This window comes from Pseudophryne corroboree, chromosome 2 (assembly GCF_028390025.1).
Source record: "Pseudophryne corroboree isolate aPseCor3 chromosome 2, aPseCor3.hap2, whole genome shotgun sequence".
Taxonomy (NCBI): Eukaryota; Metazoa; Chordata; class Amphibia; order Anura; family Myobatrachidae; genus Pseudophryne; species Pseudophryne corroboree.
This window is the reverse complement of record NC_086445.1, coordinates 819,076,387-819,103,118: the sequence shown is the minus strand read 5'-3', so window position 1 is coordinate 819,103,118 and position 26,732 is coordinate 819,076,387. Positions and strand designations below refer to the sequence as shown.

At 42.1% G+C, this 26,732-nt stretch overlaps 1 protein-coding gene across 3 annotated transcripts in view; it reads left to right on the top strand.

Moving 5' to 3' along the window:
• Positions 1 to 26,732, top strand: part of LOC135049809 (interleukin-5 receptor subunit alpha-like) — a 280,810-nt gene that overhangs the window by 107,591 nt on the left and 146,487 nt on the right. For 2 of the 3 annotated variants that reach the window (XM_063955694.1, XM_063955693.1), the window contains exons 2-4: positions 3,593 to 3,713; positions 12,357 to 12,517; positions 15,844 to 15,985. In XM_063955694.1, the coding sequence (XP_063811764.1) occupies positions 3,629 to 3,713; positions 12,357 to 12,517; positions 15,844 to 15,985 (388 nt within the window). In that variant the 5' untranslated portion in view covers positions 3,593 to 3,628. The remainder of the gene's footprint in view (positions 1 to 3,592; positions 3,714 to 12,356; positions 12,518 to 15,843; positions 15,986 to 26,732) is intronic. The other variant, XM_063955695.1, reaches the window with a different exon arrangement.

The window sequence follows — 26,732 nt, the reverse complement described above, 5'->3', positions numbered from 1 at the left end:
TTGTAAGACCTAGGGTCATTGGAGTCTGGGCGGACCTAATTCACCCATTCAAACACAGCTGCTATAGGAAAAGACTAGCTCTGCAGGCACCATCCGACCACTGGGTGGAATAACGGAGTTAGTGGTTAGGGTTGGTGTAGCTACGGTATCTATATCTAGCCGCAGCCTCACTCATGAGTACTGGAACTTCCTAGTTGCCACCCACACAGCTGAGTTCCAGATACTCAGTTCATAACAAAATCGCTGTGTCACCGCTGTATTGCTTCACATGTATACTGTGAGTTCCTGATGCTGCAGAACATGTTCTATATACTACAAGCCTGTTATCTAAATAATCCAATTGTCCTGGTTAAGTGCTGTTGTGTGGACTAACATCCCTATCTGACACTGCAACTCTCTGCCAACAAATACCACTGTCAGCAGATTCAGCTATAATTTAAATTACAAGGTGGGGACCCACTAATAATAATTGTTGTATAAACATTGATCTCTATGTATCTGCATACTAGATGTGGCATAATATGCTACTGCCAGCAGATTGAGGACTATTTATATGTATAAAGTGAGCAATCACCGTTGTAACTTATGTGTGACCCTAATACCACTGTCAACAAACATATTACTTGAATATACATATTGATAACAGATGGTGAATAATTTAAGTAATCTTTTAAATATTTAGTCTATGTACTAGACGTTGCAAAGAATATTATTGCTAATATATGGAACAGGTAATTTATTTATTTTTATATACCGATGAAAGGTGTTTATCAAGAGTAGCACTTATTCTCATCCGTCTACATAAATAGACGTGGCATTAAGCCTCATTAAGGGGTAAATTTACTAAATTCAAAGCAACCAATCAGATTTTACTTAACATTTATCTAGCTGCTTCTAGAAGATAATAGATAGAATCTGATTGGTTGCTATGGGCAACATCAATTCTAAAAACCTCTTACCGTGGTAAATTTACCCCTAAGGGAGGTAATCAATTGTAGTCGGAACTGCCGTCTTGTCGGAAAGACAGCAGTCCGACTTTTTTAGGTCGGAAACTGTTCCGACCTATTCAATCCCCCTGCTGTATTTCTGACGAGTCGGCAACTCTGACTTGTCTAAAAACACGTGGATCAGCGGAATAGCTGCGGATCCACGTGTTTTGTCGGAAGCGCGGCCAAATCCGACATGTTTTAGCCCCATTTCCGACAATGTAAATCGGACTTTAGACTAAGTTCATGACAAAATCGATGTGTAACCGCTGTATTGTGGACTAAGAGTGGTTAATAATAGTTACTAACTAATGACAAGCTTATTGTGGTACCATTCATTTGATAACTTAAATCCTCTACCATCTATTGGAATTATACACAGAATATACTTGAAATTAATGTATCAACACTTTAAGAAACTATAGAATATAATTTACGAGCTGGAACCAATATTCCTCTACATTTTAATTTGTATACATAGCAGTAGCATGAAGATGCAATACTGTATTTGGAATATATCAATATAGAATAAGAACTGGTAGTCAATAAATACACAGTGAGTCAATTTTAACCCTTTATTTCACTTCACTTTATTTCAACGAATCATAATTTTCTCATACAAAAAATATATATGAAAAAATTATATTTTTTAATGTTTATGTAATAAAAGTTATATTTGACTATTTCCTTCTTAAAGTACACCAACAAAGAAATAATTCCTTCTTCTATCCTTGATTATACACACAGAAGGAAACAGTTGTGGATGGCTACAGTCTTCTTGATACACACAGCAGGACACAGTTGTCTATGGACACACTGTGACAGGAGCTGGGTGCTGCACATAATGTTACAGTGCCGGTTGCACCCCCATCACCCCCTTGTGACGCCACTGATGCAGACATCATGTCGACATTCAAAATGTCAACAATCATAATGTGGACACCACAATGGCGACAATTATAACGTCAACATTGTTGAAAGATTTAATATTGTTATTGTTTATATTAGAAAGATATTATAAAAATAAATAAAAATATATTGTTGAAAGACATATTTAGTCCCCAGAGTAACCTTCTTTTTTAACGACTTTTGAAGTTGCAGAAAAAATCAGGAATACATGGGATAAAGTGGCCTTCAGAGGTGTCACTAGGGTTGGTGTCACCCGGTGGGATAACTCCCGGTGTCACCCCCCCATGGACTTCGTCCCGTATCACACCACACCACACCGAATCCATAGTAATGTTTTACTAAAAATAATTGCTTCTGATCATTGAGCCTCATTCAGGTTGGATCGCAGTGTGTGATCCAACCGCAAAAAAATTAGAAAAAGATGCAGGTGCATGTGCAGTGCCCGTCCTGCGCATGCGCCCGCATTTTCTGTGGAGGGACTGCAGAAAATGTAATTGCCTCTGCCTGTCAATCAGGCAGAGGTAGTCGCGGGGCGGGGGTGCGGCAACACTCAGTTTCCAGGGTGGAGACGGAGCGTTGCGGGGGCCAGTGCGGCGTGAACGGGGGCGTAATCGCAGCAGCTGTGATTTCATAGAAAAGGAAATATGGCGGCGGCATGCAGAAAGGGCGCCAGAATACTGACCGTGGAATACCGAATGAGGAGAGACTGCGTAGCAAGGCAGGTATGACGGGGATGGGGGGAGGGAGATTGGTTTAAGCTGCGGGGGGAGGGGGGGGAGGGTTAGGCTGTGTGTCCGAGGGGATAGGGTTAGGCTGCGGGTAGGGGGGGGTTAGGTTTAGGCAGCGGGGACAGGGGGTTGGGTTTAGGCACCAAGGGGGGAGGTTAGGGTTAGGCTAAGGAAAGGGAGGGTTAGGGGGTTGGGGAGAAGGAAGAACACCCCTTACTCACCCCTATCGGCTTCGTACACATTGGGATCCCGCGGTCGTATATGGACCGCCGGGATCCCATGCACCGGTAAATCAAACTGATCCTGCAGGGAGGTTTCAGTCTGCAAATGCTGGGGAGGCTGACAGGGAGATAAAAGGCAGAGAATAGATGGAAGAAAGGGAGGGTACAGGAAGAAGAGAAAATGGTTGAGAGGAGAGGTAGCGCTGGGAGGAGGGAGGAGGAGGAAAGGTGGTGACACAATACATGTGAATGCACCTACAGCCTCAGATATTTTTCATATATTATACCCACAGTGTGATTTTATATATATATATATATATATATATATAGTATAATATACATGCCCAAAATATGTGTTGCTATTACAGCCCTTCTGAAGACAGAGCAGGAGCATACCTACGGGGAAGGGGGGGTGCTGATTCTGGGGCGATCGCCCGTGCGAATGGATCCATCGCTGAGCGGCAATCCGCTTTATATCCGTGTGACACACCTGTGCATTGCAGTGCATACGCATGTGCAGTTTGTGCCTGGTCGCCTGCTGTGCGAAAACACAGCATCGATCGGGTCTGAATTACCTGCTCTATTTTCTTGTGTTAGAATGTTGGTTAATGTCTTTGATGTTATATTTTTTAGTCTTCAGGAAGAAACAATAAAAACATGTTTAAAAAAGAGCCCCATATCTATTGACTAACCAATTAATTTGCTATATCTTTTAGAATATAAACATAACAAATATTTTCTGTTTTAGATCTTACTTGAAATTGGAAGTCTGAATTAACTGAATATGGTGCACTCCTATTATCTAGTATATGTTCCCATTCTATGGCTTTCTCTTCAACTAGTATGCAAAGTATCAATGATTTCTCAAGGTAAGCAGAACAGCTGTGATCATTTGTTAGGTTATTTGAATAATAGTGTGGACAATGATTACAAATGGAATGCTTATATATTCCTGAGTAAGGTCCCCTATAATAGTATACAGTTGGTACACACACACACACAAAGATTTTCAGGCTTTTTTGTTTGTTTGTTTTATTGCAATAGCTGACAGGAAAGGTATCTTGCCTTAGTTTGCTGGAAGCAAGCTAACCAGCGCATCCCCTGCTCTTAGGAGCATATTCACGTTGGATCGCAACTCGTGATCCAACCGCAAAAAATCCAATGATGATGTGGGCGCATGCGCAGGTCCCATCGTTGAAGGGTGGCGCCAACTCTCCATTTCCTAAGCATAGACAGAGCGTTGTGGGGGCTGCATCAGGGAGACAGGGGTTGGGCGGTATGGACATGGGGCGTGGTATGGGCATGATTGTGGCGGCTGCGTATCGTCACACGCAGTTGCTCCGATCACAAAGATGGTGGCGGCCCTCCTGCCATCGCAGCCAGTCTGTGGCGGCAGGAGATTCCATACTTTCTGTAAACATGCTGAAATTGTGGTGCAAACTGCAATTTTGCGGCACAACCACAATTGTATTCTCATTGTATACTCTCTCATTGTGAGTTATAATAAAGTACCCATTGCAGTAAAAAAAACTGTAGGTCTGTATAATTAACTAGTGAGAGTCTGGATGTGCAGAATATCAGCCATTATTAGCAAACTTTTCCCTGCTTTGAACTATGCACAGGGTGGGTTACCATGGAGATGTTCCTGACTTCTCCAGCAGCATTCTTGCTCCGTGGCTAAATCGGATAGATAGATAGATAGATAGATAGATAGATAGATAGATAGATAGATAGATAGATAGATAGATAATTGTAGTAGGGACAGCATAGTTCCACATAGAGTTAATGTGGAACATCAGGATTTCACCCCTGCCTGAGGTGGAAATAAAAATGTGTTGGATTTTACTCTGTCTATGTAATTTCTGTATAAAAGAATATAACTGTTGCTGTGTGATTGGCACTCGCAGTATAAGGTAGATGGACGCTTGTGGATACAACAGTCGTGCAAGTAGAAAAAATCTCTTACTGGTACTGTGTTCATGTGCCAAAGGCACACGCACAAAAACACCACAAGGGGTGCAACCAATGAAAATGGGGGCATGATACACATATGGGGGGCGAGATACATATATGCCCCCAATAGTCCCAGATACACATAAGCCCCAGTCAGGGCCGCCATCAAGTTGGGGCTAGGGTACTGCAGTCCCGGGGGCCCCACTGCTGGCGCCTACTTCTAATTCTCGTGCTGTCACTGTGGTGGTGGAGGAGGAGGAGGGAGGAGGAGGGTGGAAGAGGGCGGAGCGGAGCAGCGTCTGGGAGGCACAGTGAGCAGCAGCCTCTCTCCCTCCTCCTGTACATGGTCATGCTGACGCTCGGCTCTTCCCGCTCCCCTGGGTCCCGGCTTCTCTACTCCAAGTCATGTCTCCTCTGACCCTGCTCCCTCCCGCAGCATAAGCTACCGGCTCCCTCCAGCGGCGGTAGCTAAGGGACAGCGAACTAGAGGAAGCTAGACGCACGGTGTGCGCCCTACCTTTCCCTGTGCCCTGTAGCCCGGCACTGCAACCTTATGGGGAGAATGGCTACAATGTGCTGCCTGCATGCTGGGTCCCCTGCAGCTCCTTCTACTGCTTGCCCTCAGGTAGAACAAAGGTAAGAATGATAAGTGAAATAGGGAGTTTCCACCCAATGTTATTCTTGAGAATGAATTCTGGTGGCGTTTAGCAGTTGGACGTACTATCTCTCCCTATACTACCTACCTTTTGCCGGAACCCTACACCGCTGAGAAGTCTCACTGGCTCCTTACTATAATCTAAAAACACTTTAAACATTTATATTACAAGGTTTTTTTTATTATTTTTCATTTTGTACAGTGCAACACACACTTTACTATACAGTGCAAATAGTTAAATAACTGAGTTGGTGCTGATATGCCGGTGGTCAGAATACCAATCGCAGTATCCCGATGGTTAGCATTCTGAAGGAGGCAGGTAAGTATGAAAACTCTCATCCCCTACCCCCCCCCCCCCCCCTCAACCTTCCCTTCCTGTAGTGTAAACCTAACCCTTCCCCACCACAGCCTAGCCCTAACCATCCCCGGTGGTGCCTAAGCCTAGCCTCCCCTTCCCATAGCTTAAACCTAATCCTCCCTGCAGCAGAAATCTAACCACACTCCCCACAGCCTAACCCTCACCATGCAGCCTAAACTTAACCTGACCCTCTGCCCGTGTGGCTTACCTATTCAGCAGCCCGGCAATGAATCTTTCGGTATCCTGGCTATCGGGAGTCTGGCGCCAGGCTTGTGATCCTAGTCGGGATGCCAGTGCTGGCATTCCAATCAGTGTCAGGATTCTGGCGACAGCATTTTGACTGCCGGGATCCTGATCCGATCCCAAATAACCCAGCCCTACTTTTTGTATTATTACAAATCAACATTGAGGTAGAGCTACTCTTTTTACATATATTGTATACTAGTACGGATCATCTTTTAATTACCAAGAAGGCTTGTTACATGTATGGGCTCCCTGGAGATGGTCCTTCACATATTAATGCTTAAAAGCAACAGAGGCATTCTTATGCGGGCAACCACTCCTGACCTCTTATTGATATTTTTTTCATGTTATCCTGATTATTATTTATTGATAATGTGCCAACATATTCTGCCGAATCTGCTTCAGCCAGGTTACAAACAATGAGACATGCATTCAACTTCTCCTCATACCGGGAAAGGGCCCTGCCTATTTTGTCAGTCCCGGGCTCCACAATTCCTGATGGCAGCCCTGCCCCCAGTAGTTCAGTACCAGACACATATAGGCCACCAATAGTGACAGATACACATATGCTCCCCATTGAAAATTTTTATTGAAACGTTGAACTACTAAGAGGCAGGGGACCCTCGATTATGCACCTATTATACCAAGAGTGACACCACAAAACAAACATATTATATAGGAATATGTAAACAAGATATATAGATAGATAGATAGATAGATAGATAGATAGATAGATAGATAGATAGATAGATAGATAGATATCCACAAAACTTGTAATGATCATATAATATTTGTTAACATGCATAACATCCAGTGACATTTCAAGGCCTTGCTAGCCTTTTTATCAAGGTGCACATGTTACAGACAGCAAATATAAAGTAATAAAAAAAGATAATGATTACAAGACTTGGAGTGGCAATGGACGTTTTGCCACTGGACTTTTGTTGGATGATATAATGAAACTTAAATTCATGAGTGTTGTAACTGGCTATCCGTGCCATGATGCCTACATGCTCAGCAAATCATCCCTGCCTGCAAAATTTTAGGTGAGTCAAATTCCAGAGGGATGATTGTTGGGTAAGTTACCAATATATATAGCCACCCAATCCATGACAGAATGCACCTTTGGTCTATTAAAAATACATAATTTGGGAGGCATATTATTATATCATTTGGCAAAAGTGTCTGATATTGTGGTCTGCTGCCATAATCACACATTAAATAAACCGCTCCCCCCAGATTATGCAATAAACAGGGAGCAGGCAAAGGTTTTATTACCATCAACTGACTATGTGAGCACAGAAAGTGGAAAGCAGTTAGGAAGACAGATTAGGGCTAAGCTTATTGACAACTATTTCAGCTGTAAGTATTTAAAAAAAAAGCACACACAACATTTTAATCATCAGTTAGGTTTTCATGTATAAAACAGTGTAAAAAGAGAGCGTCCCTTTTAATTTGAGTGCATGTGGTACATTTGGACCATGTTACAGGTGGGTTAAGTTCGAGGAAGCACAGATGGGTGGATTCCCATCTTACACAGAGCAATTTGATTTTATCTGTGTGCAGCTGAGTTTGAATCTCTATACGAAATGTTACAATGCAGCGACTGTTGCTTTTTCTCATGCCCAGATATGTTGTGCTTCATCTGCAACTTTGTATCTGATTAAAACGAATTCCTGTTCAGTTAAAGTCACAGCCCATCGTCTCTAGTACATTTTGAGTCATGTTTTGCTGCATCTGAGATGTGCGTATGATGCACATTTAAAGAGAACAATGGTATGTTCATGGCAAGATTAAGGGAGGGGCAAAAGGGGCAGCTGTCCCAGGGCCCCCACATATTAGGGGCCCTCACATACTGCATTTTGAATTGGAGGAGGGCAAAAGTCTCCCTTTGATGGCTCAGCTGTTTAATAACAGTGGCCGTCGAGGAACTCCGTCATGCAAAGTCAGTCTTGTGGTATAGGGAAATCCTGTGAGACAGTGAGATGCCGGCGCGCTGTCCCCCATGCCACACAACACACTCGTGTGCGTGTTGTGTGGCATGTCTGTGTTCACGCGTGTGTGTGTGTGTGTGGTGGGATTGTGCAACACCCATAATCTGGCCCTGGGTAAGCTACATCTCTCACAGTGGCTCCGTCACGCCGGGCATCTTGCACCTTATGGCATATAGATGCTAGGTATATGAGAACACCTCTGTAGGTTTAATCAAAAGGTATACTGTAGATTTGAATTGTCCGCTAAATAGTAAAGTTCCATAAGGCAGAGTTCCAAAGACAAAACTGTAATACCCTCTGTAAGGTTGCCGCATACTGTGTGGTCATGGTCTTGGGTTCACTCAGCGGATGCGGATGTACTGCATGTATCACTAGTGGAGATTTAACAAGGCATGAAGCTACCTACCTGTTATTATTCTTTAAAACTTTATTGGACAAATCACATTTTTCATCGTGTTTAGCCTTTGGTCAACCATTTATTTAGTACTGTACATCTCTTTGTGGAAATGCGCTGTGTGTGACTGGAGTCATAAACATTGTTAACCCTATAGGTTTAGAATCGCAAATATGCAGGTTGCAAATATACACGTATTCTCATAACATTAGGATACATTTCTGGTAATTAAGAAGTTGTGCAGCCTTCATTATTCTCATAGGCTGCCCTTCAAAGGTCAAGATAAAGAAATTAATTAATTGAATTTCAATGTGCAGAAACAGTTAAGTAGCACTGAACATACATTTTAATTTGAAAATATTTGAAATGAATGCTAATTAGACTTGAAATGTCTTTAATGTCTTAAAATAAGAAGGGTAAAATTGAAAGTTGGTACTGTATGTATTAAAAAAAAAGTTTGAAAGTTAAGATATACACTGAAGCAAATATTTTTAGTGATTCTCACTAGATTGAGTATCTTCACATCTGGTATTAAAATTAAAGCTGTGCTTGAAATTACAAGATGTATTATGTGGTTTATAATGTTCCTTTATGAAAGTGAATACTTCCGAAAAAGAAAAAGTTTCACAAAAAGATTTGGACACACAGGGCTGTTTCTATTTTTATGTAAGGATGCTTTATGTTCCTATATACTGTGTTCCTATATACTGTGATTGTGCCATTTGTGAGAAGTATTTTTTTTATGTATATTTACTTTGTGGAGGAGTTGTGCAGCCTTCATTATTCTCATAGGCTGCCCTTCAAAGGTTACACAGTCTTGACCATTAATATATATAAATTGAAAGCAGAGTTGTTTAACACTGTGATATGAGTGACAAATGAATGTGTCAATGTAACAAATATGAACCAAATGTAAAATCACTGAGGTGAATGCAATGATTAACCTGAATAAATAACCTGCATAACCTAGGGAATCTAAGGTGTTGACCTAATTATTAATGAATATATGTGAATGAACTGATATTATACACTAATATTTAATATCTGTAGACAGTGGTGTCTATTATTTAAAGTGAATGATAGTGTGCTTTTGTGTAGAAAAAATAAATTCATATGGGGTACAGTGGTAAAGAAAACACAAATGTGTACTGCAGAAAAAAATATGAATTACTGTTATCTCATATCTCTAAAAAGATGAAGTAATACTTCCTCTCATTTAGAGACTCATTTATCGCAAGTTATAAAAGAAAAAAATATTTTTTTTTTATTTAATTTTTACTTTTCACTAAAAACTTTTGTGGGAACCAGTGTGTATTATGCACCATAAGAGGATTCATGTTCTGCCCTGTATTAGGAGCTCTGGGCTACAATATATACTAGGCAGTGACAAAAAAAACCCCACCAGTGTGAACCAAGGGTTAATACTGCCCTAAATGGAGCTCTGGGCTGCAATGTAGACACTGCAGTGACAAAAACCATCAGTGTTCATTAAGGATTAATACTGTAGTAGGATGGAGGACCTGGCAGTGACAAAAAAAACAAACACCAATAATGTGCTGTGCACCAAAGTGTTACAGTTAAGTTACAGCACCACTGTGAAAAATTGCAAGTAATATTGATGTTTCTAACATACAGTACATAAAAGATAAAAAAAAGAATGTTTTGCTAACCACCTGCATCCATCTAGCGTGGCCAGTAGTTAACTAGGGACATGCCAGACAGTGAAGCCTTGCTTCAAAGCTTCAGCAGCAGCAGTGAGCAGTGCACCAGTGTGACTGTGCATGTGCACCAATAATGATGGTTAAGAAGAGTAACTCTGCCTTTAGGAGCTCTGGGCTGTGAACCGGTAAAGGATTGTTATAGAAAATAAATAATATATATTTATTAAAAATAATAATATATTTCTGCCCTGGCAGTCTAGTGGATGTACATCTCTGCACATCTCTAGCTAAAAGTGTGCTATATTCTTTTTAAAGATATCACTAAAGGTCATTCAGTGTTTTTATTATGTCATAAATATTTCAAGAAAAATAAATTAATTAATTGAATTTCAATGTGCAGAAACAGTTAAGTAGCACTGAACATTCATTTTAATTTGAAAATATTTGAAATGAATGCTAATTAGACTTGAAATGTCTTTAATGTCTTAAAATAAGAAGGGTAAAATTGAAATTTGGTACTGTATGTATTAAAAAAAAGTTTGAAATTTAAGATATACACTGAAGCAAATATTTTTAGTGATTCTCACTAGATTGAGTATCTTCACATCTGGTATTAAAATTAAAGCTGTGCTTGAAATTACAAGATGTATTATGTGGTTTATAATGTTCCTTTATGAAAGTGAATACTTCCGAAAAAGAAAAAGTTTCACAAAAAGATTTGGACACACAGGGCTGTTTCTATTTTTATGTAAGGATGCTTTATGTTCCTATATACTGTGTTCCTATATACTGTGATTGTGCCATTTGTGAGAAGTATTTTTTTTATGTATATTTACTTTGTGGAGGAGTTGTGCAGCCTTCATTATTCTCATAGGCTGCCCTTCAAAGGTTACACAGTCTTGACCATTAATATATATAAATTGAAAGCAGAGTTGTTTAACACTGTGATATGAGTGACAAATGAATAAGTGTCAATGTAACAAATATGAACCAAATGTAAAATCACTGAGGTGAATGCAATGATTAACCTGAATAAATAACCTGCATAACCTAGGGAATCTAAGGTGTTGACCTAATTATTAATGAATATATGTGAATGAACTGATATTATACACTAATATTTAATATCTGTAGACAGTGGTGTCTATTATTAAAAGTGAATGATAGTGTGCTTTTGTGTGGAAAAAATAAATTCATATGGGGTACAGTGGTAAAGAAAACACAAATGTGTACTGCAGAAAAAATATGAATTACTGTTATCTCATATCTCTAAAAAGATGAAGTAATACTTCCTCTCATTTAGAGACTCATTTATCGCAAGTTATAAAAGAAAAAAATATTTTTTTTTAATTTAATTTTTACTTTTCACTAAAAACTTTTGTGGGAACCAGTGTGTATTATGCACCATAAGAGGATTAATGTTCTGCCCTGTATTAGGAGCTCTGGGCTACAATATATACTAGGCAGTGACAAAAAAACCCCACCAGTGTGAACCAAGGGTTAATACTGCCCTAAATGGAGCTCTGGGCTGCAATGTAGACACTGCAGTGACAAAAACCATCAGTGTTCATTAAGGATTAATACTGTAGTAGGATGGAGGACCTGGCAGTGACAAAAAAAACAAACACCAATAATGTGCTGTGCACCAAAGTGTTACAGTTAAGTTACAGCACCACTGTGAAAAATTGCAAGTAATATTGATGTTTCTAACATACAGTACATAAAAGATAAAAAAAAGAATGTTTTGCTAACCACCTGCATCCATCTAGCGTGGCCAATAGTTAACTAGGGACATGCCAGACAGTGAAGCCTTGCTTTAAAGCTTCAGCAGCAGCAGTGAGCAGTGCACCAGTGTGACTGTGCATGTGCACCAATAATGATGGTTAAGAAGAGTAACTCTGCCTTTAGGAGCTCTGGGCTGTGAACCGGTAAAGGATTGTTATAGAAAATAAATAATATATATTTATTAAAAATAATAATATATTTCTGCCCTGGCAGTCTAGTGGATGTACATCTCTGCACATCTCTAGCTAAAAGTGTGCTATATTCTTTTTAAAGATATCACTAAAGGTCATTCAGTGTTTTTATTATGTCATAAATATTTCAAGAAAAATAAATTAATTAATTGAATTTCAATGTGCAGAAACAGTTAAGTAGCACTGAACATTCATTTTAATTTGAAAATATTTGAAATGAATGCTAATTAAACTTGAAATGTCTTTAATATTTTCTTACTTTATTTTTACATTTTTAGATGAAGACATTGCTCCATTACCTACAAATCTGAAAGTAGCTATTAATCCTGGACTCATCAATGTTACCTGGGACTGTAACATTACAAAGTCTATGGAGAACTACACATATGAGATTAAAGTTTATTTTGTTAGTCAAGATTATATTAGTCAAACGTTGGATGTAAGTATAACATTTACATATTCTTGACGATATCTTATTTAAACTTCTGTAAAATAAAGGAGTTCCCGATCTTAACGGGACAGTACCGCTTTTCATGGACTGTCCCACCTGTGGGCCGCAGTGTCCGGCAGTGGAGGGAGGGCAGTTGGGAGGCCCCCCCTCACTTGCTGCTCTGCTTAGCAGAGCAGCAGTGAACAGACACTGTGGGGGTAATTCAGAGTTGATCGCAGCAGCAAATTGTTAGCAAATGGACTAAACCATGTGCACTGCGGGGGGGGGGGGCAGATATAACATGTGCAGAGAGAGTTAGATTTGGGTGTGGTGTGTTCAAACTGAAATCTACATTGCAGTGTAAAAATAAAGCAGCCAGTAGTTACCCTGCACAGAAACAATATAACCCACCCAAATCTAACTCTCTCTGCAAATGTTATATCTGCCCCCCCTGCAGTGCGCATGGTTTTTCCCAACTGCTAACAAATTTGCTACTGCGATCCGGTCTGAATTACCCCCTGTACGCGTGTGCGCAGCGTTTGTTCACCGGCAGAGAGGGACAGGAGGCATGGGCAGCAGCTCACAGAGCGCTGTTCATGCCCCCATAGTGATGAAAATAGATACGTGGCTGGCGATCGTGGCATTTGCCATTAGGCATGCCCCCCTGCCATGAGACCACGCCCCTTAATCTCTTTTAAAGAGTAAGAAGTTGTGAGGTATGAGTTCAAGGGTGCAAGCAGTGATGTGCACACCGCACAATACAGATATAACAGAAAAGGGATAGGGAGACAGAAGAGAGAGGCTTTAAGATTATGAAAAATGTGGACCCAGAATGCAAATGATATCTATGAATGTCATACGCCTCTGTTAGTAAATGTACTTACTTAAACAGGCATTTATATGGAATGACCTAAGATAGCACCAACTGTGACAGTGCAACATTTTTTATATCATCTTACGCGAGAAGATGGGTAGTTTATATACAATAAATAAATTACTGTAATGAAGATCTAGGGGTATCTATATCATAGAGAAAAGAGACATTTTAGTTGGATATAGGGCTTCTCCTTATTAGTCAAACCATGTAGCCAGCCAGGGGCTTAGCTAAAACTATGTGGGCCCCATAGCAAAATTTAGAAGAGGCCTCCAATACTTATACCTCTAGAAAGGAAAATTGTGCTTACCTGCCATCTTTATGTTTATGTATGTGGTGTCAAACACAGTCTTCCCTCTGTTCGCCCACACTACTTGTAAATATCAGCCACCAGTCTTGGGTAGGGTACAAAGACACAGTTGGGGATGATGGTGTTGGCACAGTAGTAGATGGAGAGAGTGATTCAGAGGCACACATAGGTAGGGAAGGTCAGAAACACACATGGGGAAGGGGAATCAGCATCACACGGAAGATGGGGGTCAGAGGCACATGGGGAAGTGGTTCAGAGGCACACATGGGGAGGTGGATCAGTGGCACATATGGGGAGGTAGGTCAGTGGCACAGTTTGGTAGGGGAATTAGAGGATGCCCGTTCACACTGCACAAAAAAATCTGGTATTTTGCCGTGTCGACACGGCTCGCTGTGCAGTGTGCATGGGTCACTCCCGAATTCCCGGGTCGATCTGATTAATTACTGGTCAGGCGCAGTGTGAACGGGTTACCCGGGTCAATGTGACCCGGCACCCATTCACAGCATAGGGAGAGGTGGTGCGGAGAAGACTCAGTGTGCCTCTTTTAGTGAGCAAGCAGGGGGGAGAGGAGAATGATGAAGCTGGTCGCTGTATAGCAGCTACTGTGGCATATCATGCACACAGAGAGAGGAGATTGCTGCTGCTTAGTGGCAGCAGCATCCCTGGACCCTTTACAACTCAATACACAGCAGTGTGTGCAGAGCTGGCCCTTACCAATATGATGTCCTAAGCAAGATTTTGGCTGGTGCCCCCGAGCACCACCTCTGGCCCTGCACCCCTTTCCCAGCACCATCACCCCTCACCCATAGCAATAGTCACTTTGGTGCTCCTACCCCCTATATTTTAAATAGGAACAGTGTGCACATTCAGCGTACAGCCAAAATAGGGGCGTGTTCTTGATGGGAAGGGGCATGGCCACACAATAGTACCCCCAATTCAAATTACGCCACACTGTAGCGCAACTTTATTCACATTTTATCATGTGATAGTGTACCTTATTCATGTTACGTCACACAGTAGTACCACTTTACCTTATATACGTTACTCCTCACAGTAGTGCCCCTTATTCACATTACATCACATTGAATTGCTCTTTTTTTACATCACACCACACTATATTGCTCTTTATTCACATTAGACCACACAGTAGTGCCCTTTCTATATGTTACTCCACACAGTAGAGCACATAATGCCACACTTTAATAATGGCTATATACACATAATATGCCTCTTATACATATGACACACATTATTGACACACATATGAAACACATTATTAATATCCTTATAAACATAATGCGCCTTACACATTATGCCAACCTTTATTAATGCCCTTATACACATAATGACACACTTAATGCCCCTTTCACATATTCTATGTGTGACTGTGGCTGTATCTGCATACGAAATGCTACATTACAGTGATTTCCAGGAATACACTGTAACATAGCATTTTGTGTGCAGATACAGCCACAGTTACACACAGAATATAGGCATGCTGAATATCATTTTAATCAGCAGAAGCAGCTTGTGCCCCTAGGCATACCAAATGCCCTAGGCACTTGCCTATGCATATGGCCGGCTCTGAGTGTGTGGACAGGTGAGAGGTGTTATGGGGGCATGTCCGCATTAGCAAGCTTAGGATATAACTGATACAGTTATTATAGACCTGTAATACACATGAGACTAGGCTGCATCTGAGCTGCACTATTTGAACCAGATGCTTTGTTTCATTTATTTTTAGCTGAAGCTATAAGCCTGCTGATTAGATTACTTTGGAGTTAAGGAGGTCACACATTTTATTTATTTACTTTCTAAAAAAATGTATATTAAAATGACAACAATTATCAAGCTGACTGATGTCTCTAGTGTTGATAACTAGCATCTCTGGTATGATGACTGGCATCTCTTGCATACGCCCACATCACAATCGTGATAGGCTTTAACTATATCTTCATGCAGATGCATGTAACGCATTATGCTGAGTTGTATGTTTATAGTCATATACCTAGGAAATAATATGAAAATGTGCCATTTATGCTGGTTGCATTTCACATGTACAGTATATTGTGGATTTATTGTGCTAATGGTTCTCATAATGTCTGATAAAGAGAATGTCAGATAATAAAATTCTATTTTTATATTTTACAGGTACGTAAATGTTTCTTTGAATACAATATTATCAACAATAATGAATTTGTACTACACAAAGGAGTATGTATAGATATATCAACTAAGAAAGAAGGCACAAATGTGAAAAATGATTGTACAGGAATAAAGTTGACTCCTGAAGGTACATTGTTGTCAAACACTACTGTCACAAATACATAATCAACTATGATACAGGTTGAGTATTCCTTGTCCAAAATGCTTGGGACCAGAAGTATTTTGGATATCGGATTTTTCCGTATTTTGGAATAATTGCATACCATAATGCGACATCATAGCGATGAGACCTAAGTCTAAGCACAGAATCCATTTATGTTTCATATACTCCTTATACACACAGCCTGAAGGTTATTTTAGCCAATATTTTTAAAAACTTTGGCCCTCATTCCGAGTCGTTCGCTCGGTATTTTTCATCGCATCGCAGTGAAATTCCGCTTAGTGCGCATGCGCAATATTCGCACTGCGACTGCGCCAAGTATCTTTGCTATGAAGATAGTATTTTTACTCACGGCTTTTTCATCGCTCCGGCGATCGTAATGCGATTGACAGGAAATGGGTGTTACTGGGCGGAAACACGGCGTTTTATGGGCGTGTGGCTGAAAACGCTACCGTTTCCGGAAAAAACGCAGGAGTGGCCGGAGAAACGGGGGAGTGGTTGGGCGAACGCTGGGTGTGTTTGTGACGTCAAACCAGGAACGACAAGCACTGAACTGATCGCACAGGCAGAGTAAGTCTGGAGCTACTCTAAAACTGCTAAGTAGTTTGTGATCGCAATATTGCGAATACATCGGTCGCAATTTTAAGATGCTAAGATACACTCCCAGTAGGCGGCGGCTTAGCGTGTGTAACTCTGCTAAATTCGCCTTGCGACCGATCAACTCGGAATGAGGGCCTTTGTGCATTAAACAAAGTGTGTGTACATTCACACAATTCATTTATGTTTCATAATTCATATACACCTTATACACACAGCCTAAAGGTCATTTAATACAATATTTTTAATAACTTTGTGTAGTAAACAAAGTTTGTGTACATTGAGCCATCATATAACAAAGGTTTCACTACCTCACTCTCACTCAAAATATTATGTATTTTGGAATATTCCGTATTTCGGAATATTTGGATATGGGATACTCAACTTGTATTATATTCCAGATAATGTGTGTCTTCACAGTACTATGTGAATTATAGCCTGGTTGTCATAAACTAATAACTTATGATTTGATATGTATGCCTTTATTTATCAATGAGTGATACATTTCATTGTGAGTGATAAATTACACCAGCCAATCAGCTCCTAACTTCCAAGTCACAGGGTGGGTTTGAAAAATGACAGTTAGGAGCGGATTGGCTGGTGCAATTTATCACTCACGGTGAAATTTATCACTCCTTGATAAATAAGGGCATTAATTTGTTTATTGACTCCAGCTCCAACACACGCAATCTCAGTACACCACAATATACAGAATAGTTTAATAAAACAATATTTGGCTAAATCATTATGATCGGTATAACATCCTATTTCATTTCATATTATTAAAATCTATAAACAAATATTTATTTTCCTGTGTGCCAGAACAATTCCAGCTAATTCGAAAATTCATTAACAGTTATTCAGTACATGCTGTCATATTCCAATGAGTCTGTTAATGCCTTTAGTTAAGAACTAAATGATCATCATGTACAGTGCTGAAGATAGGTCTCATCCTCAAAACGTACAAAGAAAATCAACATGGTATTCAAGATAACATATGTATATTAAATGAAATTAAATACATTGCATTATATTATTTCTAAAACTGTATGTTGAAAGTTCCCAGGTGATGAGAAAGAAGGATGTGATTTAGTATACACTGTACTTAAATCCACCACAACTTTTCACTAATGGAGGAAACCAAAACATGACAAGATTACCCCTTGGGGTTCTTGCATATCAAATAAAAAATAACTTTTCTCTTCGCCGTAATAAACCCATTCTTTTTTCAGGGTACCAACATTTAAAAAGCTCTAAAGGAGATTCTCTGGCATAATATTGTCTTACCAATTTAAAAACTGTTAATAGTATTGCACTCGCAGTTATAAAAATGTAAGACTTGCTCAATAACATGTAAAATATTTCTTCCAGGTAGATACTGTAATATTAGCTACAGTATGCTCATACAAGACAGACAGCGTCTAGAGAACTCTTTACATGTCCATCTATGCTGTCTATATGGTATGAGCATACCTAATTATAACTGTCTGGCAGTGGCGTGCGGTGAGGTCACTGGCTGGGGAGGCACTGAGATAAAAAAATAATAATAATAATAATAATAATAATAATTATTATATATATATATATATATATATGTACACACACACACAGTGGTCGAAGTGGAAATTTTGAAGCGGGGGTATGGAACAGTTAAGGACGCAATTATGCGTGCGCCCCAGAGAAGGGGGCGTGGTCACCCAAAAAGGGGGCGTGTCCCTTTCACCTTATAGCACACGGTACGAGCCGAAATTCACATTGTAGCACACTGTATGAGCCGAAATTCACATTGTAGCACACTGAATGAGCCGACAGTCACATTGTAGCACACTGTATGAGCTGAAATTCACATTGTAGTACGCTGAATGAGCTGAAATTCACATTGTAGTATGCTGAATGAGCTGAAATTCACATTGTAGCACCCTGAATGAGCCGAAATTCACATTGTAGCACACTGAATGAGCCGAAATTCACATTGTAGCACACTGAATGAGCCGAAATTCACCTTGTAGCACACTGAATGAGCCGAAATTCACATTGTAGCACACTGAATGAGCCGAAATTCACATTGTAGCACACTGAAGGAGCCGAAATTCACATGACAGCACACTGAATGAGCCAAAATTCACATTGTAGCACACTGAATGAGCCGACATTCACATTGCAGAACACTGAATGAGCCGAAATTCACCTTGTAGCACACTGAATGAGCCGAAATTAACATTGTAGCACACTGAATAAGCCAAAATTCACATTGTAGCACACTGAATGAGCCGACATTCACATTGCAGAACACTGAATGAGCCGAAATTCACATGACAGCACACTGAATGAGCCAAAATTCACATTGTAGCACACTGAATGAGCCGAAATTCACGACAGCACACTGAGTGAGCCAAAATTCACATTGTAGCACTCTGAATGAGCCGAAATTCACATTATAGCACACTGAATGAGCCGAAATTCACATTATAGCACACTGAATGAGCCGAAATTCACATTATAGCACACTGAATGAGCCGAAATTCACATTGTAGCACACTGAATGACCCGACATTCACATTGTAGCACACTGAATGTGCCGAAATTCACATTGTAGCACACTGAATGAGCCGAAATTCACATGACAGCACACTGAATGAGCCGAAATTCACATTATAGCACACTGAATGAGCCGAAATTCACATTGTAGCACACTGAATGACCCGACATTCACATTGTAGCACACTGAATGTGCCGAAATTCACATTGTAGCACACTGAATGAGCCGAAATTCACATTGTAGCACACTGAATGAGCCGAAATTCACATTGTAGCACACTGAATGAGCTGAAATTGTGACAGCAGGGATAGCCAGAGTGACAGCAGGGACAGGGAGAGAGAGTGACGACAGGGAGAGAGAGTGACGAGAGTGACAGCAGGGAGAGAGTGATGACAGTGACAGCAGGGAGAGAGAGAGTGACAATAGGGACAGTAATGACAGGGAGAGAGGGTGACAGCAGGGGAACATTACCTGACTGTGGTCGGCGGCGGCACCAATGGGCAGCGGCGGTGAGGTCCCTCTGACCGCCATTTGTTGCGGGTGGCGGCTGGTGGATGGCGGCAGTGAGCGGCTGGTGGCTGACGGTGGTGAGCAGCGGGCGGTGAGCAGCGGGCGGTGGTGGTAAGCGGCGGGCGGTTGTGAGCTAGTACAGCGCTCTACACAGCCGCCAGCCGCCGGGCAGGGACGAGAGCACCATGTGTAGCAGGATGGCCACTTCCCTCGCCTCCTGCTGCACTTTAATTTCAGGGTCAGTGGAACACTGTATATATGTATATATGTAATATATATATATTTATTTGAGAGGCAGGGGGGAGGGCAATCCACCACTGCCTCCCCCAGTTCCCTAGCATCGCGGGAGGGCTGGGAGCAGGAGGACACCCAGCGGCATCCAGCCCTCCTTGGTCTGCTTCAACGCCGGGTCCCGCTGCCTCTTCACCCCGCCGGCTCCACAGCAGCGCCGGCCGCCGGGTCCAGCTGCCTCTTCACCCCGCCGGCTCCACAGCAGCGCCGGCCGCCGGGTCCCGCTGCCTCTTCACCCCGCCGGCTCGCCGCGGGTCCCGCTGCCTCTTCAACCCGCCGGCTCCACAGCAGCGCCGGCCGCTGGGTCCCGCTGCCTCTTCACCCCGCCGGCTCCACAGCAGCGCCGGCCGCTGGGTCCCGCTGCCTCTTCACCCCGCCGGCTCGCCGCGGGTCCCGCTGCCTCTTCAACCCGCCGGCTCCACAGCAGCGCCGGCCGCTGGGTCCCGCTGCCTCTTCACCCCGCCGGCTCCACAGCAGCGCCGGCCGCTGGGTCCCGCTGCCTCTTCAACTCGCCGGCTCGCCGCGGGTCCCGCTGCCTCTTCACCCCGCCGGCTCGCCGTGGGTCCCGCTGCCTCTTCAACCCGCCGGCTCGCCGCTGGTCCCGCTGCCTCTTCAACCCGCCGGCTCGCCGCCGGGTCCCGCTGCCTCTTCACCCCGCCGTCGGCGCTACTGTAACTGTGGTGACAGCTCCACAGTAGCGCCGGATCCCGCCGTTGCTTCCGCCCGCCGCAAAAGGGTTATTGGACCAGCGGATCTAGCACTGGATCCGCTGTCCAATCACATCTGCCTCGTTGACAGGGGCGGGTTTCCCCTGTCAACGAGGCACTTGTATAAGTGCCGCTTTCCCCCGCTGGTTTTAATGGGCTTTCACAGCCCAGTGCTTGTCCCCCCCGTCTCCCTGCTTTAATCGGTACCTATTGTTAGCGGGAGGCACTGCAAACAGTGCCTCCCAAACAACTACTCAGCCTTAAAATGGTTAGGACAATGTAAAGAAGTTACTTATGACACAGAATATGTGTCATAAGTGTCTTCTTTATATTATTTTAACCATTAATGACAGGGGAGGCACTGCCTCCCCTGACTGCACGTCCCTGCTGTCTGGAAACTGAATCACAGGTGACCATCATTTCTGAGTATAGAGCAATTTAGATCTCAATATCTCCCTATATTACCTCTTTAATAAAATACATCCCTAAGCCATAAATGTTTTATTTTTTTTATTTACTTTGATGGGAAGGGAGAAAACATGATTCATCATACAGACAATAGGCCATAGGTGGCTTTCCTGAAGGGGCCCTAATAGACTCTCCCCCCCACCCCCCCACCCCATCCACTGGTACAAAGAAGACTAAAGGGGGGTACACACAGAGAGATCCGTGTTTAAAATCTAAGCAATCTGACTAGATTGCTTAGATTTTAAGCACGGATCTGCCGTGTGTATGCCACCCAGCGATAGCCGCGCATCGCTATCGCCGGTGCTAGATTGAGGCTCAATCTAGCGGGTTAAAAAATACAGTTGCCACATAATTTTTTCATCCACGATCTGGTATATACTATACTTTATAAATTACACTGGTCAACTATAAAAGCTATTGTCTCATATATCACCTTCCTGTGTAGGTTACACTGTACCTAAAACCATACAGACAATTAGTGATAACAAATTGAGGGGTAAGCACATTACAATCACCAGGATTGAGCGCAGCACAAATTTATATTTTTTGTTTCTATTTGGAGGTTGGTCACCTTTAAGTGCGGCAGCTTATCCGAACAAAAAGGGACTCAGTGCGCAGTTAAGCAAACAAATTTTGATTTACAATCTAGCGGGTCGCTCACTTCACCGTTGTGTGAAGTGAGCGGCCCCCTGTCCGTCCGTCCCCCCTCGCGCTGTGCTGAGCGGGGGGAGAGATGTGTACTGAGCGGTCAGTGCTAAGATCACTCAGCACACATCTCTCCCGTCAGTACCCCCCTTAAGGAGTAGGTAAAAGCATCAGCAATATTAAAGGTAAATGATCCTGGTTATCTAAGAACTCAAATATGGGTGAGCAGATAATACAGCTGGTTCTATTAAATATACTATATACTGTATTTTTATACTATACTGTAAAATGTAAATAACAATTTTTTTTTAATTTTTTTTTTGAGCATGGCCATATTTTGAGTCATTATAAATGTAACTACAAGGGAAATATAACTAGAATTGTGGCATTATAATATCTGACCTACTGTAGCAAGCCCTTTTCTAATGACCGATTATCAGGCTACTTGGACTCTTCAGCTTTATTCAGAGATGTATGTAGCTGTTGGTACTTCTGGACAATGGTAGCAGAAGCAGGCAAAGTGAAATTAACCAGAGTAAAAAACAGAATTGACAACCACAGAATACAACTAGAATATAGAAAACATGCTGAAATAAATATACAACTAAGAAGGATGGAGTTTAGAAAGTGTTCAATACACAGTGAAGAAGGTTCTCTTGGATGTAAGTATACCTGAAATCAGTTCTCCATTAACCGCTGCAGTGGTATGCACAGAAATCTCTTGGGTTAGCCACCGCTGACAGCACTAGCTACCCCGGAAGATTTCTGTGCATACTACTGTTCCTCCTGATTCCCTGGGGACAGCCATGCAGCGTGCACGGAATCAGCATACTCAATTATGGAGTTTAGCCCGTCCCCCCGGATTCCTTTTGGCCAGTGGGTGGGCTTAGCTGTAAAATGGCTTATGCTGACTCGCGGGCGCCGCAAGGCAGCTGGGAATCAGCGCTGGGCTGGCGATCCCCGCGGGCGATCGCCAGGCAATAACCTCGCCGTGCCCCATCGCTCCCCCCCCCCGCACCCCCCCCCCGCTCCCAAACCAATTTAAAATTGGAAACTCCCCACTGAAGGGGTTAACAGTGGTTTGTAACCAATAATGATACACAAAATGCAGGTGTACCAGAAACAGGAATTAAATCTGCATGGTACCAGAGTCAGTCTATTTTAATCTGGTTTGTGCACAATGATTTAATCTTGTTCAGCTGCAATTAGTTTCAGTAATTCAGTAATTTCAGTAATAGATAACATTGTCTCAAACAGTAAACAGATCTCTTGTTGACAATAATGATCCTGTATCAATGTTTGGTTTAGAAATTGGAGTCTCAGGTACCAACGAATTCAACTAAAATTGATGCATTGAAAGCAATACACTCCAGGATCAGAACAAGATATCTTTAATGAAATAAATGATAATAAATGTTGTTAAATATAAAGAAGAACTAATACGCTCCCAAATCAGTACATGTTCATAGCAATGATAAAATACCATAGTAGAGTCAGTAAGAAAAAGTTATACAATCAAATTATAGTGTTTTAAATATATATAAAAAGTAAAATAAATTACATAAAGTTCATGGTATCAACACAACTGGACTTGGCTGGAAGACAATGTTCTAGTAAAACAACAATGTTGTCCTAAAGTTGAGACCACCAGATGTGTCCTTAATAAACTATAGTTAAAATACACCAAAGACAGGGCCGCAATGGGGGTGGGGTTAATGGGTGCTGTGAGAGGCCTAGAGGGGCCCTATGGTGCCCTGGGTGACAGATTTGAGGGGCACCTAGATGCAGGACCAACCCAACCATTACTCTAACTGGGAGAAACAGGAGCGCTACATCATGGAGTTACATCAGCCTGTCAGAGCACTGAATTATCAGCTATAGGGGATCTGCAGTGACACAACAAGGCATAGCCTGAAGCTTGAAGCAAATGTCTATCTCCATTAGAGGAAAGGAAGGATGTGTAAACAGGGAGCCGCAATACCAGTCAGACACTTTGACAGAGCTCTACATCACTGCTGGCCACGGGGGATTGGCAGGGGCTGGCACATGGGTGACTACAACAACTGACGCCGATATGCAATAATACAATGGGGTAGCACAGGGAAAGGGTGGAACAGTTTCCTTCTTTTAAGTCACTGGCAGTGGTAACTAACTTACAAAAAAGTTTTTGTTTTTTTATTTTAAGAAAAACTTTGGTCACTTACATGATTCTTTATATTTATAGGCATTGGTGAAAGACATTATTTATTCTATTTCACCAATTACTTGATATAAAACAACACTACCATGACACTGACAGGGTACTGACAGTAAGGCCAAAGATCAAGCAACATTGCATGAAACTATATCATGGACTTCATTGATGGACCACATAGGAACATAGCTTTGGCATACTAGTTTAACAAATAATTTTTAAGCTTCTTCTGTGTTCTGTTTTCTGCAGCCAGTTTTCTCTAGCGTATTTCCATGTCCTGCTGCAAATTACTGCCTTGCCCTGGGTGGAAAGAGTACTAGTTTCAGTCTTGTCAAAGATCCCCCTATGTCATGCAATGTAAATGGATACAGTAGCAATCCATGCAATGCACAGCACAACCATATAGTGGCCAATGTACCACTCGTTCGGCTCTTACTGTGGGGTCATTACTGTAAAACATTGACAAATACTAGTGTAGTGGCTGATTTGAATCTTCTCAGCCCAAGAGTATTGACTTTTCTTTTTTTTACAACTATGCTCCACAATGTAAGCAAGCATAGGTACAGTATATTGTCTGCTGTGAGCTACAGTAAGGTGGGACACACATCCGGACGATGTACAGTACTGTGTAAAAGTTTCAGGCAGGTGTGGAAAAAATGTTGCAAAGTAAGAATGGTTTCAAAAATAGAAGTGTTGTTTATTTTTATCAATTAATAAAAATGCAAAGTAAATGAACAGAAGATAAATCTAAATCAAATCAATATTTGGTGTGACCACCCTTTCTCTTCAAAACAGCATCAATTCTTCTAGGTACACTAGCACAGTTTTTGAAGGAACTCAGCAGGGATGTTGTTCCAAACATCTTGGAGATCAAACAACAGATCTTCTGTGGATCTAGGCTTGCTCAAATCCTTCTGTCTCTTCATGTAATTCCAGACAGACTTGATGAGATCAGGGCTCTGTGGGTCCATAGCATCCATTCTAGGACTTATTGTTCTTCTTTATGCTGAAGGTAGCTCTTAAGGACATTGACTGTATGTTTGGGGTCATTATCCTGCTACAGAATAAATTTGAAGCCAATCATCGCCTCACTGATGGTATTGCATAATGGTAAGTACCTGCCTCTATTTCTTAGCATTGAAGTACAAAGTAACGGGCAATGTTAAGGACCATAGATGCAGTGGTCGACCAAGGAAACTCAGTGCATCAGATGAAAGACACATCATATTTACTCCCCTTAAAAATTGGAAGATGTCCAGCAGTGCCATCAGCTCAGAACTGTCAGAAACAGGTGGGACCCAGGTACTCCAATCTACTGTTCAGATAAATCTGTCCAGAAGTGATCTTCTGATTAGCCACCTGTGTAAGTAATCTGTAGAGTTCTGAATTCAGCAGTAAAGTCTGTCCATGCTGTCCCCGCACAGGGAACCCAGCACGGCCAACCACAGACTTGGCAGTGGTCACTTGACTCTGCACACCAATCCACTGCTGTTCTCCATTTTACCAATCCTTGGCCGAGCAGTGGTCACATGACAGCAGGTGCCTTGAATAACATTGCTTCACTGAGCTACGTCCCTGGGCTCCTGACTCGGAACTCCTGCAGCTTGTGGTAGTACTCTGCCTGTAACATCGGTTCTAGTCTGAAAATCCTGTCTCATCGGTCCCAGTCGGATAATCCTGTCTCAAAGGTCCTAGTCCGATAATCTTGGTCATCGGTCCCAGTCTGATAACTTGTGCATCGCACCAGCTTGATATAAGATGCATCATTGGTACCAACCCGATTTAAGAAGCATCATTGATTTCAGTCCGATAACCTGACCATTAGTACCAGCCCACTAACCTGATCTTCAGTTCCAGTCTAACTACCTGAGCATCAGTTCCAGTCTAGTTACCTGCATCATCACTTCCAGTCTGATTAATCTGTTTCATTGGTTTCAGCCCAATAGCTTCCATCCAAGTCATAAGCATCCAGGTCATCAGAGGTTCTCAGGCACCCATACTGGGAAACCCAGACAGAGGGCGGCGACCTGCTCGTTGGTACAGCAAAACCTAAATCTCCTGTGGGGGACCCTGGAGAAGACCACTGGCAGGTTAGACTCTGCGCCTCTGCTCTGGGTATTCACCAATTCCCGAGTATCTGCCTGTGACCTCATTAACCCAGCATTGGTACTCGCTGGTTATCTATCCATTCAGTTCCTTAATCTCCTGCTCATGTGCAAGAGATACCTAAAGCCTCCAAGGTTCCACTTCTCTGCTTCCACCACTGGCCAACTGAGGTCACAGCTGGAAACACAAGATCATACAGACCTGACAGGGTGGTCACACCAAATATTGATTTGATTTAGATCTCAAATCTGTTCATTCACTTTGCATTTTGTTAACTGACAAAAAATAAACTATTACCACTTTTATTTGTGAAAGCATTCTTATGGGGGTACACTGGGTGTGATTTTTACCTATTTTCTAAGTGATCTGACTAGATCACTTAGAAATTAAGCACAAATCGCTCCGTGTGTATGCCACATAGCGATAGCGGTGGGTGTCCCCGCCCGTCCCTGTCTCCGCCTCAGATCATTCAAGCATGCAGGCAAGATCTAGGTAGATCACCTAGCATGTGCAAAATGAAGACTGGTTAGCACAGATAGCTCAGCACACATCACTGTGTGTATAGCGGTTTATAGCGATGTGTGCTGAGCGATGTGCGCTAACCTAGATCGCTAAGCACACAGGCATAAGTCGCCCTGTGAGTGCCCCCAATCCTGT